The sequence below is a fragment of the Cynocephalus volans genome, chromosome 5 (assembly GCF_027409185.1).
Source record: "Cynocephalus volans isolate mCynVol1 chromosome 5, mCynVol1.pri, whole genome shotgun sequence".
Lineage (NCBI taxonomy): Eukaryota > Metazoa > Chordata > Mammalia > Dermoptera > Cynocephalidae > Cynocephalus > Cynocephalus volans.
In genome coordinates, this window is record NC_084464.1 from 88247872 (window position 1) to 88267027 (window position 19156).

Consider the following 19156-nt stretch of genomic DNA (forward strand, 5'->3'; position numbering starts at 1 on the left):
GGGCAGAGAGGAAGGACTAAGAAAGCCAGAGGTGTTCAGAATGATTTCTTAAGTAAAAGCAAAGCCAGAGATGTGTTAAGGAAGAAGATATTTGCAGTAAATGGAGTAAATGGTAGTGAACTTATAAATGACTGACCATATATAAGACTAAGTGAGAGTTGCAGGAGTTAAAAATATACCACCTTGGCATAGTGACTATTTAAGTTAAAGGCACTTGAAAAACAGCAGGTGCAAAAAGATCACATTGATCTTATTGCTGTTTCTTAAAAGCAGAGGATGAAATTCCCATGTGAAAGACACCTGCCCTATATTAGAAAAATGCAACATTCTTATCTTCAAGGAACATGAGATGTCAAAACCAAGAGAATTCTGTGCAGACTTTGTCAAAATATCTCTTATCTTTTAAGCCTCCCACATAATTTAGTTGCTTCTTCAGGACTATTCTTTGTCCAATTCAGCATAAAAGTAACTGATTGCAACTGCTTCTTTGAGGGCTCCTGTGCCATGTAAAACTAGTATTAAATAAATTTGTATGGTTTTCTTCTGTTAATTTGACCCAGCCCAAACCCTGAAAGGATGGAGGGGGAGTTCTGGCACCCATACAGAGTAAATAAAGGTAACATATGTATATGAGAGCTTTTATCTTGTGGTCTAAAATGTTAAGGAAAATAAAAGAAATAAAACTGTACATAACTCCACCATCATAATAATTGTTTCTGTTGTTCTGGTTTCTCTTTCCACAGCTGCTGTGGATATTTTATACTAAAACCTACCATATTTAACTTTCTAGAGTTTAATTATTAATAATTTAAAATTTTCTGCTTCAAAAACAAAATGAAGAGTTTTGGGGTTAAGAAATGCAAATATCAATCTCCGTCTCATTGACAGTGTCTGCTAATCAGTAAGCAGCTTTGTTATCCTGAAGATGCAAAACATTCATTAATTAACTGATGAATTCTCAACTTCATACAGTTAAAAACTTTTTTTCTGGTGGGGGAGGGGTGATGGCCGAGGAAGTTGTCCAACTTAGAACTACTTTTAAAGTGCTTCTCCTTTGTTCCTTTTTTGAGTTAATGACCTCATTATTGAGTGAATTGTCCCAACAGAAACCTGGGCTACCATTCTTTTGGTTGCCTCATTCACAACAATCCCCATTTGTGCAAATTCTACCTGAGAATTTTCTTTCTTTCTAATAAAACTGAAGTGTAAACTTCTCAGAATAGCACATAAGGCTTAAATCTTGTACAGATAAGAACAGAAATATTAATTCATTTACTTTGGCAATGATGATATATATTTTGACATTTAATGTCACTATGTAGCATTAATAGATTTATGAGATAAGTTCTGAAGAAGGTTTTTCTTTCTTTAGGCATTTTATTTTCATTTACTGAATCTCTCTCTCTCCCTCCTGCCAACAAGATAGAAGTTCTCAAATGTTTTTGTGCCTAAGAAAGGAGTGCAGCCCCCAGGCCAGGAGTACTGCCTGTTTATGGTCTCAGCATCTGGGCCACCAGCCACAAGTCAATGCTTAGGGTCCCACGGTAATAATTACAGCCCCTTTCAGCCTCCAAAGACTGTTGGTTTGGAAATAAATTACATGGTCATCCTAGGCACAGGTCAGTTTAAAAGAAGTTTGTAGTTTACTACTAAGTATCCTTTGTAGCAATTAAAACAAAACTCTTTATTTTATAGCTAAATACAAAAATTGTTCTCTTAGGCACTGTTTTTACATAATACAAAGAAAGATTCAAAATGATAAATATCTAGATACAATAAGTAATTTTCTCATTGTTATGTTAGAAATCACTTCTTAAAACTAAGTCCTTTCAGACTGTGAACTCGACAAAGACAGAGGATATAAGTGCTTGAATTTCCTACTGTCTTGCAAAACGTGGGGCAGGTGGGGAGAACAGAGGAAACAGGTTAAGAACCCAAGACTGAGCACAGAATGTATTTTCCTATAGAATGAATCTAGAACTCACAGCTATTATAATAGTTAAACCACAATTCCCAAATATTTCTAGATATATAAATTGTAACTTAATTAATACTATTAGTACTGCTTAGTGGCAAATTCTGGATTCAAAAGGTTTTTTTTCAGACTGGTTTCAACTGACCATTTATAAAAACTATTTACTTATAAGACTGTTTACATATAAAAAAAAATGACCATAAAACTCTTTAAAAGAAAATGTGTTCTAAATTCCAAATCTCAGATATTTAATTCCTGGATATTTTTAATAGAATCTGTCTAAACCACTTCTATTTTAATTTATATTAACTTACTTGCATGCATGTTTGTTTGGCTGGGGGTTGTGAGTGAGGGTGAGTTAATTCAGGCAACAAGCAAAGAATGGTATCAAGACAGGTTTAGAAATCGGTGTGATTTAGATGGGTGAAGGTGGTAAGCAAAGATGGAAAACTATGAGTGAGCTTGGGAAACAGTGACGAATGTAGTTTTGCTGAATATGAGACATATGAGGATACTTCAAAAAGTTCATGGAAAGGTTTGTATTATCTTTCAATTCTATTTTTTCACGAACTTTTTGAAGTACTCTCATAATAGTAAATTTTGCCACTCTGGGAGCAAGTCCTTTTTGTGTTGGCAAATTTCACAAAGCAATAATTAACCTTTTATTTCTAGTGATATATTCTTTCCCAGAGTTAATGGCAGTATTAATACATTAATAAAAATTTAAAATATAGAAATGAAAACTCTTTAAACCTTATAGAAAAGATGGAGTTAGTTGTTTCAATTTTAAAGATGGTGAGCAGAAGTGATAGTGATTAAAATGAAATTTCACTTACACAATAGAAAACTGCCCAATCTTTCTGGTAAGAAAAAAAGTTTTCATTACTTATTAAGACAATCAGAAAATTTGGGCAAGGAATATTATAAAGTATATAATGATCAATGACATAAAATGCTCTTGAAAAATTGTTTCCATAATTTTACTAATATTGAAGAAGCATAAATACAATTTCAAAACATTTAAAATTAAAAAATAATATTTATTAAATATAAAGCCAATGGAATTTTCATTTCGGTAAATTTTGTATCCTGCTTATATTTTCTTCAAAGCGGATTTTAAAAAGTACAATGCCAGTAGCAAAGCTAAGCAAAAATATGCCCTGCTCTATACACTCGGAAACTGGCAAACTGATGGCTACAACTGGCCCTGGCCTCTGATGGCTACATACCAAAGGGGCACTTGGGGGAACGCCTGCTGACCATGTTGCAGGAGCTACTTTCGGCTGCCAGTTCGCTCCACCAGTCAACTTTTTCTCTCCAGCATTCCACTGAAGATCTCCCCTAAAATTAAAACAAATAAACAAAGACTACAAGTCAGAAAAAAATAGTGTGTGGCTCCTTTGAATTCCTTTATTTGGATTTAGAAGCAGTTTGAGTCAAGAGGTAATAAAGAAAGCAAGTTAAAACTTACAGAGGAGTCTTACCATATTGTATCTAAGAAACCTTAAAAGCATTTGAAAAAAAGTCATTTAAGAGTTTGGACCACAGTGTTAACAGGAATTTCCTATCACCTATAATAGAAAAATATGCCAGAAAATTCAATAAATTCTTCACTCATAAAAAAATTACAAATAAGCATATCATAAATACCGTATACCTATATCTTGTTAAATTTAAGAGTCATTGATGATGGTGTTTTCTGGATCTTAGAAGTTTCAACACAACTATATCATGACTACAACCTCCCTTGCAGTGATTGTAAGACAAAATCTATGGCAAAATGCATCCTGATTTCAATGACAAAAAATACACATCTAAAAAACGGCATATTGTTTCTCATTCTTACTATCCTTCCTTAAAAGAGAAATTCCACAAAAGACTTTTTAAAATCAATGTTAGCTAGGAATATTGTAAAGAATCTAGAATTTAAAATTATTAAAATATTCAAACCACAATTCCCAAGTATTTCTAAATATGACTTAGCGAAAATCTTGGAGACTGAAATAGATTATGCCTCTTCATTGCAGAACAACAGTTTGGAGGTTGCAGTAGAATAACAACAAAAATCCAAAATGGAATAAAAACCAGTTTTGTAATTACCTAGCCTGAGAATAAGTAATTCTAATGCAATGTCTGATAGTATCAAACAAACACATTGTCAAAAGGAAACAAGATAATTTTAAAACACTTACTTTTTTGATGTGGTACCAGAAATTCCAAGATCTATAAGTGGATTAAAGAAAAAAAAAAAAAAAAACTTAAACCTTTATACACAGCTTATATGATATGACATTTAAAAGATCAAAGGTCTCTTAGCTCAGAGGTCTAGCAAAAGTCCATATTTTGCCTAGGAATGACTTCACTCACTTATACAAAACAAAACAAAAGTATATTAGGAAACATAGCCATAAATTTAAAATGTTCTTTTACTTCATGTTAGGCTTAAGGGTCACATTTTAATGTCAACTGGTGTCTAGAAATAGCAGGCTTGAGGCTGCTATCTTAGGAAGGCCTGTGAGACTGGCGTCTGGGAGCTTGGCTAGGAAGTACTTCTCTACACTGAGATAAAACTTTCCCTAAGTGATATGTGTGGCTCACTGTGCTACACTGTTTGTTTGTGGTTTATGCTGAGTACCTATTTTCCTTCTACAAGTCCAGAATTTTGGTTCATGCCAAGCCGAGAGTGCCTATGTGATCAATGTTCAGTAAAAACCCTGAGACCTGAATCTCTGAAGGGTGTCACTGGGCAGAAACATCTCACACATGTTGCTGCACGTTTGATACTGGGGGAAGAGTGTGCTCTCCTCTTGGGGAAAGAAAGAGCATAGGTAAATCTGTAGGTGGGCTCCAGACTCTGTCTGTGTCTTTTCTCTTTGTGATCCAGCTGTGGATCTTTACTATGCTGCTGTAATCAATCTTAACTGTGAGTACAACAGCATGCTGAGTCCCATGAGTCCTTCTAGTGAATCTGTGAATGTGGGGATGGTCTTGGGAATGCCTGACACAGCTGTCTTAATCATTCTTCTCTAATCTCCATTCATTTATTACTTTGGGAAATATTTACTGAGCCTCTATATATGCCAGGCACTGTTGTAGGTAGGTGGAACATATTAATGAAGAAAATACTCGAAGATCACTATCCTGGAGAAACTTGCATTGTAATTGTGTGGGACAGATAATAAACAGTAAGATAATAGAAAAATTAAATTATATAGGCTGCTAGAAGGTGATAATGGAAAGCCTATGGAAAAATGAAAAGAAAGAGCAAGATGGGGGGAGGTCAGAGGGGGAGGATGAGAGTGAGGGAACAGGTAGTATTAAATAGAGTGCTTGGGGAAGGCTTCACAGAGAAGGTGAGACTTGTGTAAAGCTGAGCAGAGATCTGGGGGAGGAGTTTCTAGTCTGAGCAACAGCCAGTATAAAGGCCTTAATCAGGTGCAGAGCTGATACGTTAGAGGATGATGTAATTATTTATTTCTCTCCAAATCTTGGCATTACAAAATAGAATAAAGTGTATATTAACTGAACACCAAATACAGTAATGATTACACATAATTTTAGTCTGTCTTTGTTTTTAAAAGGCAAAGAAAATTTATTTTTAAAATTTATTCTTCAATTAGACTAGAAAACTAAATCTATGTGTATTAAACAATTAAAAAGCTAAACCAAATATTTATGCCTGCTTATGTGAAAAGGCAAAAAAGCAGCAATGTGTCTTAGACAGGTATACGTGAATCCCTTCTCCCATTTCTGGGGCAGATGGAAATGCTAAGCTGGGAGCATGGGGTTCCTTTGCAGGCCAAGTCCCCTGGGAGGAAGGCTCTGAGATTGAGATTAGCAAGTAAGAGTTTTATTGTAGAAGGGAAGAGAAGGAATTCTGATCTGGCAAGACTGCAGTACAGTCTCAACAGAAGCCTCAGCTAACAGTGAGAAGCATTTTTAAAAACATCTTTATTGAGATATAATTCACATGCCATAAAATTCACCCATTTAAGGTGTGCAATTCAGTGGTTTTAGTATATTCACAGTTATACAACCAATCAATTTAAGAACATTTTCATCACCACAAAAAGAAACTCTGTACCCATTAATAATCACTCCTCTTCCCTCACTCCCTGGCAGCCTCTAATCTACTTCCTGTCTCTATGCATTTGCCTATTCTGGACATTTCATATAAACGGAATCATATAACATGTGGTCTTTTGAGACAGACTTCTTTCACTTAGCATAATGTCTTCATGGTAGATCTATGTTGTAGCATGTATCAGTAATTTATTCCTTTTGTTGCCAAACAGTACTCCATTATATGGATATACCACTTGTGTCTATCTACTCAGCAACTGATGGGCATTAAGGTTGTTTCCACTTTCCAGCTATTGCAAATAATGATGCTATGAACATTCGTGAACAAGTTTTTGTGTGGATATATATTTTCACTTCCACTCCATATGCCTAGGAGCAGAATTGCTGAGTGATGTGGTTAACATTTTGAGGAACTGCCAGGCTTCCTTCCACAGGCACCAGTCCCCTGGATGTTCCTTGAATCTGCTGGCAATCTTCTGCCCCAATGCCTTTGCACGGACAATTTCTTTGCCTGCAAATGTTTTTCTGCAGATAGCCACATAGTTCACTCCTTTACCTTCAAGTCCTTGCTGAAATTTTACCTACTTGGTGAGGCTTACTCTAATTCCTACCCTGTATAACTTCCAATTTTCCTTGGTCTGTCTGTTTTTCCCCCATGGAACTTGATCTAATGAACTATAGAATTTATGTATTTTAAAATGTTTAATGTTTGTCTCTGCCTTTCCGGGGCACTGTAAAAGCAGAAATTTTTGTCTGTTTTGTTCACTGGTTTATGTCTAGAGCTTGGAAGAATGCCTGGTACTCAATAAATACTTGTTGAGTGAGTGACTGAAACTCAGCTGGATATTCAATTTGAAAGTATACTGTGTTTAATGTAAGTGATTCTATGTTCTTATTTCAAAATAAAATAGAAAATTAAGTACTTATTACACATAATGCAATTGATTTCATACTTGTATATGCTCCCTAATTATACCTTTGGTAATTTAGATTAAAAATGGCATGGGTACTGCTTGTGAGACAATGCATAGCAACTGTTTATCTTTTAAGGAACTACACTGGGTAGAGCACTAAATATTTCTATCTACTCCTTGATAAACTTACCCATAAGTGAATCCAGAAACAAAACATATAAAAAGATATAGAGAAATAACCCAACTCACATACCCTTCAGTTAAAGAAAATTAGATTACTCACTGCCTACTAAGCTGGCAAGAGATGAATCAAGATCACTCCCAAGGGCTTTGCTGGCTGCCATTGCGGGACTGGGTGGTACCATTGAGACAGGTGCAGGCTGCCCAGCTGGTGCCATGGTTGGCATCAGAAGATCACCTAGACCATCAAACACTGGAAATCAAATAGACCAGGCTCAGAATAATTTTTAAAAATATGCAAAATTAAAGTGAAATTGTCTTTTGGGAAACTATGGAAACAAATGAATATACAATCTTAGAAGGCATGTGATTTACACTTTTCATAACTATAACTCCAAAAAAGAACATGTCTGCATATGTCTACTCATAAAGTATGGAAATACTAATGAACATGAACAAAGATGGGAAAAAAATCTGTACAATGCACAGGAAAGAGCACAGACTTTGCAGTTAGAATAGGATCCCAATTCAGCTGCATGCCTCACTAGCTGTGTGACTTTGAGAAAGTTACTCTCTGAGCTTTTTCTCATCTGTAAATGAGGAGAGTACCACTAATCCATGAAGATTAAATTAGATAATATATGACATGTGTTTATTATAATGCTTGCTCTATATAGGCATTCAGATAAGTGGTAGCCATTGCTATTCTTATTAAACAATCACTAAAACACTTTTATTCAAAACAGTAGTGATTTATAGCAAAGCCTAAATGATTTACTCTGAAAACCTAACATGCTTACTTTTAACACAATTCTTAAATGAGGGAAGAAGACTGAATCTCCTAGTTTCCTGCAAAATTAGTGTCAAAACAAAACCTGATCTAATGGTCAGCACCTAGTAATAAGTGTCTGAAAAATAGTTGATCATATTTTAGAAGTAACAATTTAGATTTTTTTTCTCTCTACAATTAAATTAAACACTATTTTAAGTATTAGGAATCCCATGCCATCATAGATGGTTCCTGATCACCGTGTGATGAATCACCACTTGTTCAGTTCCTAAAATACAGAAAGACCACTCAAAATGCAGACTCATAGTATTTCCGTAAGATATTACTAATATCTTACCTATGTCAAAAACTTTGTGATTGTTAAATTTCATAAAAAACTATGCATATCTACCATCAACACTACTATACAATAATTCTAAAGTGCAAAAGGATAGCATTTAATTAGGCACTGGCAATAGAAGCAACCAAATTGTCAGGCAGGAGATATACTTAGGGTGTTTCTGAAACACATTTAATTGCCAAAAACTCACCAATTGAAAATTTGTAGTAAGGACCCAGCATGGGAAGAGTAGAATGGAAGAGAATACAAACAAAACGACAGCAGTGATGAAAGGTTAAAGGCAAGCAAAGAATACTATTTGTGTCTCAACTTCATAAAACTGAGGGCCATGCAAGCTTCAGAGGGTGTAAGCAACAGCAGTGAGAGTGTCCACATACTCAGATACTGGACAACAATTTAGTACAAATCATTTGTTTTCCCTTAGCCATCTCTAAATCACGTGTATGTAAGCTCATGCAAATAGACGGTGTGTGTTTTAACTTAGAATTCTGCTAAAAATAAAAAACAGAAACACAGAAAGGATTGCAGGTAATTCTTGAGGCTACCAAAATGTACTGGAAATTTTAATTTAACTTACAGAATGAGAGACTTATTAAAGCTTTAAAACCTGGTTAACACTTAATATTTGCTTGTTGTAAATTTCCTGATAACCTACTAACCTTAGGTGGTGTGTTTTATTATCAGAACAAATGAAAAGAATGTTTGAAAATTACTGCTTTACCTGATGGATCAAAGGAGCTGCTGCTAGAAGTTGAAGGCGTTGTTCCAAAAGCTGCTTCAAAATTGGGCTGTAGCAGGTTATTCTGAGCTGGAGTCACTGGTGATGGAGAGGGGGCCATGAAAGAACCCCCAAATCCTGGGGGAGAAAAAGTTCCAGAAGAATATAAGCAGAAATAACTAAAGGTAGGCAAAGGTCATAAGAACAGAATCAGAAAAAGCTATGGAAAATTGAAAATGAATTGAATGCATGTAGATTAGCAGTCAGTGAAACCAAGGAAGTTTATTTTTTATAAAGTTTTTCAAGTATCTTGATATCTGTCATGTATTAATAAAAGATTTAATTTAATTAGAAAAAGAGGACACATAAGAATATTTACATATACCCATATCAAGAGAACCTGTGGCAACCAAATCTATTATTATTATGGCATACATAAAGCACAGAAAGTATCACTAGGGTTAAAATTCAGACAATTCTTGTCATTACATTGAAATTTTATGTTTCTTTAAATCACAATACCAGGTAGTTAGAAAATGTTTAGTTGCAAACATTGGCTTAGTATTATAATAAAATACAAATCAGAAAAAACACACATCAAATCCTCCCTCATGTCTTTCATACATGTGCTAGCTCCATCGTAGCTACCGCCAAGTGCAGGCCCCTCTAACACTGCTCTCAGGATTCATAAAGTCACCAGGGGGGACGTCCTGTTTCTATTCTGGTGTTCTGCTGATCTAGTCCCTGTGGTACAGCCAGAGTGATCCTTCTGAGTGGAAAATGTTGACAAAGTTCTCTAAAATTTTTCACTGGCTTCCCATAACTTTCAGATTCATATAATACAAATTCCTTTGTATAGCAATCAGACCCTTCTGTCTCTGCCCACTGCCCCATCCCCATTTTTGCAAACTAGGCTTTGGCAGTAATTCACCACTCAGTGTCAGATGCCTGCTTGGGAGGACTTCCTTGCTCTTATACTGCTATCCACTGCTACCAGCAGCAACCCCCCACCCACACACCAAAGTACACACCAAGTGTCTTGAGCACCTGGTACAAAGCTCCATCCTACCCCCATCATACATCTTTATCCACACCCCCCACCCCCAACTAAACCCCAACCCCAGGGATGGCTTTTTTGGGTCAGAAACTTTTCTTGTCTTTTCCACTAATATTCACATAGTACCAAAAATACTGAATTAATGTTTATTAAATGAAGGACCCTTTTTAATATAAAAGGTGAGGAGAAATCAAAGACTACTGTAAAGCATACAAACCTCAAATAAAATATTTATCCTTTGAAGGATGGAAGCAAATCATTTTTTCCAATCAACAGACAGAAGCAGAAAAGGTCACTCTGTATTGCTTCTGTATAAAAATATGCAACCTACGAAAGAACTGATTTCTTAATAACACACTGGATGATGTTCTATTATAAAGGAATTTATTACTACCAGAAGTCTTTCTTGTATACAGTTTGGATACATATTCCTTTCAAATCTAGCCACGTCATCATCTTCACAAACTGTCTGCATAATAAAGGTCCATGAAAAACTATTACATTATATATTGTTGAATATACTAATTATCCTGATTTGAGCATCACATATTGCAGGCAGGTATTGATATTCAACTCTGTACCCCACAGATAGGTACAATCAACTATGTTTCCATAAAAACAAATTCAAGATTTTAAAAATGACTTCTACTAAAATTCTCCAGTTACTATTTTCTAAAGTAGGTGGCAGTAATGTTCAAGTCATGCTATTCCTGGAAATTAACAGTGACATGGGTTTAGGCTTTCCAGGTACAAGTATGGAAAAATTACAATTTGGAACAATTGTTACTTATCTTTAAAGTTCATGGTGGCTATTTAAAAAGATTTTAGTATTTGAATGATATAAGCATCATGTAACTTTCCCTAACGAAGAAAAGACACCCTCCAGATCAATAAGAACTAATATCATTATGAAGCAAAGATGGGCTAAAAGTAATTATTTTTGTGGATGTGGCCATTTTGGATTTAGGAAGATTGTTGGCTGTGTTCAATGCTTATTTTTAAGAGAACATTTTCTCACACCTCACGTTGGAATATTGCTGTGGTAAATTTAGGCAACTCTTCTGTGGTGTGGTTCTCTGCTACAGGTGAACAGACAATTGCACTTGACTCTCAGTTTCTTAAAAACTTGGCCAGAGAAAGGACAATTTATTCTAAAATCATAGCATGTTAGTGTTGGAAAGGACCTTTGGATCACCTGATTCAATCCTATCATTCCATGGCTAGAAGTAGTGACACAAAGAGAAGTTAACACACCTAGCCAAGGTTCAGTAGAAAGAGGAAAAAGAGTGCATTTTCCCAGGGCTTTCGGCTTGGTGCTATTGAGTTTCACTTTATGGTAAGAACACATTCATAGGTGAATAAATAACACTGTTCATTTAAAAAAAAAATTAGTGCCTTCTCTAAGAAAATGAAAGGTAAAGCCAACATCAGGATGGGACTCACCAAATACCAGGCACTGTTTTAAGAATTATTTTTTAGGTTGAACGCTATAAACCACATGAGCTGTTGATATTTGACCATTTGGGTCCTACGAAAAAAGCAATTACATACAGTTCAACCAAAAACATACATTACTCACTTAATCCTTACAACAACCCCATGAAGTTCAATAGATGGAAAAAGTGATGTCACAGAGGGTAAATAATTTTTCCAAGGTCACATAATGGCAAATGCCAGATCCAGGATGCCACATAGGAATCCAGAGAGCCTGGACTCTTCACCACTGTACTACACTGCCTCTTTTTCACATCCAGGAATAATGCTGGATTTGTATCCTTCCTATACATTTATAAACTTGGCAGAGATTTGGCAGGATAACTTTTTTCCATTATACTCAGTTCTTATGAAATAGGTGCCCTCATGAATCGAGAATAATTAAACAGCTAGTAAGTGATATAAAATGACCATCTAATTATCTTGAAAAAAAATCAATTGCTACACTCTAAATGAAGAACTATACAAGAGAATTCCAGACATTAATGAAGAGGTTGGGGAACTCCTGTTAAGTAACAGAAACATTTAGAGCCCTGGAATAGAGATAACAGGAAAACCTAAACCACTGATCTTTCTACATTGTTCTAAATTATATTAACAAAGTTGTTCTATGGACTGGAACTGGAAACAAGATAACAATCAGTAGCCTTCTGGATGTCCTGTAGTCATATTTGAACTGACCTACATGCACTATAACTGAACATCCAAATATCTTCAGGTGCTCAACCATATGCAGACATACTGCCTTTTCACAGATAATTAGTCTTATGAGCGTATCTTTCAAAAGGACAACAGCCTACACACTTAATGAAGTTTTGTTGATACACATATATCAAACCTGACTGTCACAGACCCTATAACATGTCATCACTTTGGCCAAGAGAGTGAAATTTTAAAACTACTGATAGATAAACACACTCCCACACATACTCCCCCCACACTCACATTTGCTCCCTTATGCTAAAGATGATGTTATTTCAATTACTCAGTGGTACAATCAGTGATTAATACATTCCACTTACTAAGATCTATCTGAAATAGTCAATATTTTTAGGCATAATATTCTCAGTGCATTTTGACACTTTTCAGATTGCTTCCCACTCCCACACAGGATGATAGAATTAATTGGTCCTAGGCAGACCTTCCCATTTAGTGGAAATTGTTAGTTTGTAATTCCACACTGAAGATTTTTGTATTTTAAATTCAGTCCAAAGACTTCTGTGGCTCTGCTGAAAAGTCACCTGTGTAATATGGTTAAGAGAATGAATCCAAAACTACACAGGGCCTCATAAGGCTGGCCCAAATTGTTCCCTACCTTTGGAATTAAAGTTAGAATGTGGCACACTCCTATACTAGCACAGATTTATGGTACAGTCACCCCAGAATTGTGTCTATTATGGAAAAACATGGTTGTCCTGCTTGATGTCAACCTCATAAGTTAGGCATATCCTTCAAAACACCTGATATCTCTTAATAATCCATTTTTTTTTTATTTTGTCATCCAGGAATCAGTCTATATCTTTCAAATGCTTATATTTTCAGTTGATATATCTTGAGCAGAGTTTGACAGCTTTACTCTTCACCACGTAAAATAATGTTTCTTTTTATTTGTTACAAATTTAAGTCTCAAGTTTTCAGCCAGACACATTTCGACGTGGATAATGTCTGCATTCTACCAGTAACCTCAAAGGCCTGGAGAGAATTATCCTTCTTTGTTTTTCTTCCTTTCTTCCTTCTTCCCTCCCTCTCTTCCTCTCTTTCTCCCTTTCTTCCCACCAACTTATTTTATTGACAATTATTTTTTTAGTCTGTCCTCATTGGCCACAACAGTTGCCTTCTCCAGAATCTTCTCGCATTTCACTATGCTGGGTACACCAGTGAACTTGAAATTTTTACTCAAGGGGTAGAAGACTAAGATGATATTTAATGTACAGTTCAATTCTGTAATTGGTATTATCTGACAGTTCTAGAACTAAATTTGAATGAAAAAGAATAACTGTTTTTTTAAATGACAGTTATGTCTTTTAAAGAGACTATCCATTTCGTCTTTGTTTTCTAGTTTTAAAATACATACCAATTTTTGATAAAGCTTTCTTCCCAGTTTTAAGATGATTCTTAATTTTTGGTTTAAAGTCTCTAAAAGTCCTTTTAACATTTACTCATACTATATGTTTTTTGCTTTCTCATTATTTGCATGTAAATGTATATTCCCTAAATGTAATCTTAGGCATGAGGTGTGAGACCCCAGTCCAATGACCAAGGTTCCTTTTGGACAGTCTAAACCTCCCATAATGGTGTCTTTGTATTATTTTTCTTTTTTATTATCTCAAAAAATAGTTTTATACTGACAGCCAATAATACAGGATTCTAGATCCTTCACAAAATAAAACTCCTTCTCTCTCTCTCTCTCTCTTTTTTTTTTGGTTCACATTCCTACTTTGAACCTGATCACATTTGGGGGCTTGTTATCTATGATTAGGCTCATTGATTTGCTTTTTAAAAGTGTTCCTCTTTATTTCAATAGATTGGATTTAGCTGATCCCCTCCTTACATAAATACAAATACAAGTATAATGTAGTGCTAAGCTTCACTGCAAATTACCATAATAACACAGTGCGCCAAATATTTGTTCAACTTGATATGCATTGAATAAAAATGTATGGATAATGTAACATTACATATGTAAAAGTGACCATGATTTTATATTGTGTATATTAGCAGGGTTTTTTAATTTTAAGGTTTTTTGTTTGTTTGTTTTTTGTGCGAGGAAAGTTGCTCCTAGCTTAGATAGAATTCTATTAATATTGCATGATTTTTTACGTTATTACATGACTTCCTGAGGCTTTGGTGCTTAAACAAGTACAAAGAATGTTTTTCTATAAGCAAAACGAAGGGAAGTTTGAATAACTGGCTCCCAAAATTAAGACCTTCAAAAATTAGAAGTAATTTAAAATTTCTTACATCAGGACATAAAGTGAAAGTAAAGTTAGCTTCGTGGCAAGTAAATGAGACACTCACACACACATATATATATGTACATGTATGTATGTAAGTTATAAGAATTGTTTTGAAAGCAAACTAGACTTTAAAACCCATTAACATTTATTTAAATTAAATAGTAATTTATTTAAATAGAAAAAACAGAGAAATAAGAAAGTGTACACAACAAACAACGTTAACACACAACTTTTCTTCTTATGACTCTTACTGAGAGTCAAACCTCTTTTTGGGATCTATGGCAGGGGAGGAGATACCCAGGAGAAAAAGAAAGACTTAGAATTCTGCCCAAAGCCAGATTATTTTATTTCATATCCCATTTCAACCTTAATTATAACTTCAAAGCAAAAGGCCTGTAATCAGTAATCTCATTTTAAAATTAACAAGGTCATGGTTCCCCCAAATAGACATTTAAAACTATGCTATATCTGTGGCCTATTAAAATCTTATTGCTGAAACTTGAAAATCTGAATTAAGATAATTGGTTTAGTAAGAGCTTGAAAGTTTCTGCGGCCAATTTGAAGCTGCTATGAAGAATATCTAAGCCAGGAGAAAAACCAGGCAAGCAAGCAGTTTTTTCTCACGTAACCAGCTGTGGTCATGTTAAGCGCATTGCCTCTTATCATATTTGTAGCTTCCAAGGCTACGAAGACATCATGGTTGGCCGTGGTTCTTCATCATTCAAGAAAATACCAGCTGGCAGTCACTGGCATGAGTGAACTTAGCATACAAGAGTATCACGTTTGATCAAGGTAGGCTGGAAGGGATGGGAAAGACACAAAAGAATGCCACTGACCCTGGGAAAGACTGCTACCTAACCAGTCTGAACCACTGATAGAAGGAAATGTTAACTCTTGGGCTGTAATGACTTCTCCCAGCTTCTTGAGGAAAGATATGACCTCAAGTCAAACTTCCTACAACTCTGAATGTTGGTGAAGGTCCTTTAGGATCTGCCATTACTCATTACTAACATAGGAATGAATGCTCCTTAGCATGCTGTACCTGGTGTCAAGATTATGCATTGTATAGCTGGTAATTTATGGACTACAGCTACACTAAGAAATGGGAAGTAGTCTCTTACCCTCCCAAGGGCTATATGGCTAGGAAGGTATTTAAGTTGAGAGACTCCAGATGTGGTGGCTTCTCTGTGCTGATGTGACCTATGCTGTCATCAGCCCCTTGTCAATCTTAGGACCAAAATACATCCCTTGTGGTGACTGGAAGCTACATCTGAGTGTCGAAAGCCTCTGTGATGCTGCTGCTGAACTTGAACTTATTACTGTGTTCTTACAACTGACAAATGTTTAGCCTATAAAAATAATAATGTCTAGGTCTGGCTATCATTAAGTGCATTTTGTCTTGCCCTTTGCTCAATATTTTGTTGAGCATCACTAATCTAAAAATCTGAAACTTTTGAATGTCAACATGACACTCAAAGAAAATGCTCCTTGGAGCATTTCTGATTTCAGATTTTGGATATGGGATGCTCAACTGATTTTGTATACGCAAATACTCCAAAATCCAAAAAAATTCCAAAATTTGAAATACTTCTGTTCCCAAGCACTTTGGATAAGGGATACTCAACCTGTACTGAGCTTTTACTGTCTTGGAGTCCTTGAACTCTCCTTTTATCTTATTTATACTGTTCTGGTGATAAACAATAATCCTTGGCAAATTGTGTCAATCTATTCCATACTCTGGCCTGTTAAACTGGAACCACTCCCATCAGTTTTCAGATAAAAAATGATCAGCTTGTTTAAAAATTGGCATATGTAACAGCAGCTTCAACCCAATGGTAGAAATTAACAGTTTCTCCTACACTGATTTATATATTACAAAACTAATTATCAAACATCATTGTGCATTTCCCCACAAACTCCTTTGAAAAAAAAAAAAAGATGGGCATAGGCATTACAAGATAAAAATTGCTAAATAGGCATATTACCTTTTCAATAAACAAAAAGAAACACGTTGACTGGAAGTAAGGCAGATGAAGAGCACACAAGAAGCCACAGGGGTAGCTTGTATACAACTCTGATTTTAAGACTAATTTCATAAAATCCTGGGAAATAATCAACTCTCTACAATACAAGGTCTTATTTTTCAATTTCATGTCTTAAAAGGAGAAGAAAACATTCACCCTGCAATTTATGTAATGTCTGTTACTTATGAAAATATATCCAAATTTAACTTCTACAAAATACCATTTCATTTTAATTTAATTAATTACCAGCTAGTAGGTCTGCCGATGCTGATGAACTAGAAGCAGCCTGAGGTGCAGGTTGGGGTTCAGAAGCACTACTTCCAAATGCATCTATCCATTATCCAGTATGCAGCAAAAAAGAGAGTGTAAACAGTAAGTACAGTAAGTCACTTAAGTGTTATGCAGAGAAATGCATAGACATGACACTGTATGATGAGCTTGTCTCCTGTGGGTATGTGAAATAATTGTATAAGTTGAACTATGCTCTGACCAGTTTGTTTCCTCAAAAAGTACTCTAAAATATTTAAGAATTAACACCTCTTTGTAAGATTAAGAGAATTATTTTTTCTTTTTTAAAGAATAAAACTTTTGGACTAAATCCTGTCATCAATCGAAACATGATTGAGGTTTTAAAATTTTTACCAAAACATAATAAAATAGAATTATCCCATTTATAATTCTATTAAACTTTTCAAAATTTTAATAAACTTAATTCAAGCAGCAGCAGCCACAGCAACCTTACCTGTACCTATATATCAAGGTTCAGTGTTTATTTGATACAAGTTTTGAGCCCCCAAGTGTTAGGGACGGTGACATTTTTGTACTCCTCACATATCCATCATGGTATATACCACGATGCTTAAATGTCCAGGAGGTAATTAATGTGGGTTGTACTTGCTAAGGATGTATTTTAGCCCAAAGCCATACACATCTATAGGTATTCATGAAGAAATCACTTCAGACCTTTTTCCTATAAATTCACTGGTAACAAAAGACTTTGGATGTATCATCCATATTAAAGAGTTAATTCAGTACATCTCCCAGCCTTCTGATAACATGCAAAGAATAAGGAGAATACATTCTCTGGAAGAATTTTAAAACATTAAACTCAACATAAATAAACCCTACAGAATAATGTGGCCCATCTAGAGCTTATGCTTTCAGTTTTGACTGGCTTGTTTCCAATTCTGAGTTATCTAGCTCATGTTTATATTGCTTTTAAGAACTTAGAAACGTTGATTTAGCCAACAGATTAGTATCACCAAGAAAGAGCAGCAGAAGGAAATTCCAATCAGGTGATTCTACCAACAAAAAGTTGCAAACACAAAGACTTCAAATGAAAGGTTGTCTTGCTTTGTTAGGTCATGCATTGAAAATTATGATGAACGGATGAGGCTGAAGATGATGATGGCAAAGAGACAGAAAAGATCTTAAAAGCGTAAGTTTACATTTAAGAGATGGAAGAAGTTCACATGGTCAAAAGAAAAAATGATGAAAAATAATGAAACAGAAGATCTGAAAACTGTTCTGAAGGGGAAAAAAAATTCCTTAAGCGTTGAAGGAGGAGACATACGCACCCCCAAAAAGGTCTATCACACCTGAAGAATCCACCTTTGCTGGAGAGGCAGTGGTTGCAGGAGATGGTGCTGCAAATGTGTCCACTGCAGTGAAGCACACAACAGGAGAAAGTGCATGTCACTCAAAGGAAAATGAAACCATGAGCCTTGACAAATGGCATCTTGAGATTTCATGGTTAACTCCAGGCAGGAAGATCGTAGACACTCTTAACAATTAAGGAGTGGATAAAGCAAACGGACTTTTACATGCATACTTTCCAGAACAAATTAAATTTGACTCCTTGAGGTCAGAGGTTTTAGTGTGAAATGAAGTTTTTTCTTTTCATCAGCCTCTAAATTGAAATATTAACCCTCATCAAATGATGATGGGCCAAAAAGTAAGATTTCTTTTTAAAAGTAAATTTTGAGTTTAAAAGAACTCAAGATAAACCTACATGTTGTATCCGCCTCTCCACACATAACCCCCACCACCGGACATCTCGAAGGCTTGACCGCGGCAAAGCACTCACCAGATAAGAGGTCAGCAGTGAGAGAACTCTCAGGCACAGGAGAGGCCCCTTGTGGTGGAGAGGAGAAAGCATCTTCCAAAAGTGAAACAAACCAAAATCAAGTAGAAGTAAGTAGTAGAAAGCTGAAATCAAAGTCAAAAATCTAACAAATGCATTATCACAGGTGAGTACAAAGAGCTTAATCATGAAAATATCTAAGGAAACTAAATGGAAAACAAAAACAAAAACAAAAAAGGTTTGCTTTGGGTTTACCTGTACCAAACAGGTCTATGCTAGGAGCAGCGTCTGGCTTAGGCGCTACAGCAACTTCAGGAGCAGACTCAAACAAATCTAAGACCAAGAACACACATGTCTTTACTCAACTTGAAAAACAAGCCTGAAACTTCACCACTTCCCAGTTCTGAATTAGAACTTTGCAGAAGTCTGAGTTAAGCAGCAAATGGTTTCTAGAGAACCATTTAATTACACAGTATTCATGCAGTAGTAACAGCTGCGTATGCAGTACATTTCAAGGACCAGAATTCATCAGATGGAAAGA

General features: G+C 35.4%; 1 protein-coding gene across 25 annotated transcripts in view; it reads right to left on the bottom strand.

Annotated features, from left to right (window-relative positions):
* The window catches only part of SNAP91 (synaptosome associated protein 91), a 147579-nt gene that overhangs the window by 6506 nt on the left and 121917 nt on the right, over positions 1-19156 (bottom strand). For 6 of the 25 annotated variants that reach the window (XM_063097847.1, XM_063097844.1, XM_063097845.1 and 3 more), the window contains 8 exons: positions 18871-18948; positions 18619-18690; positions 18110-18193; positions 16779-16862; positions 9004-9138; positions 7256-7405; positions 4168-4198; positions 3205-3316 (listed from right to left, as the gene is read on the bottom strand). In XM_063097847.1, coding sequence (XP_062953917.1) covers positions 3205-3316; positions 4168-4198; positions 7256-7405; positions 9004-9138; positions 16779-16862; positions 18110-18193; positions 18619-18690; positions 18871-18948 — 746 coding nt within the window. The remainder of the gene's footprint in view (positions 1-3204; positions 3317-4167; positions 4199-7255; positions 7406-9003; positions 9139-16778; positions 16863-18109; positions 18194-18618; positions 18691-18870; positions 18949-19156) is intronic. The other 19 variants (XM_063097849.1, XM_063097842.1, XM_063097841.1 and 16 more) reach the window with 11 other exon arrangements.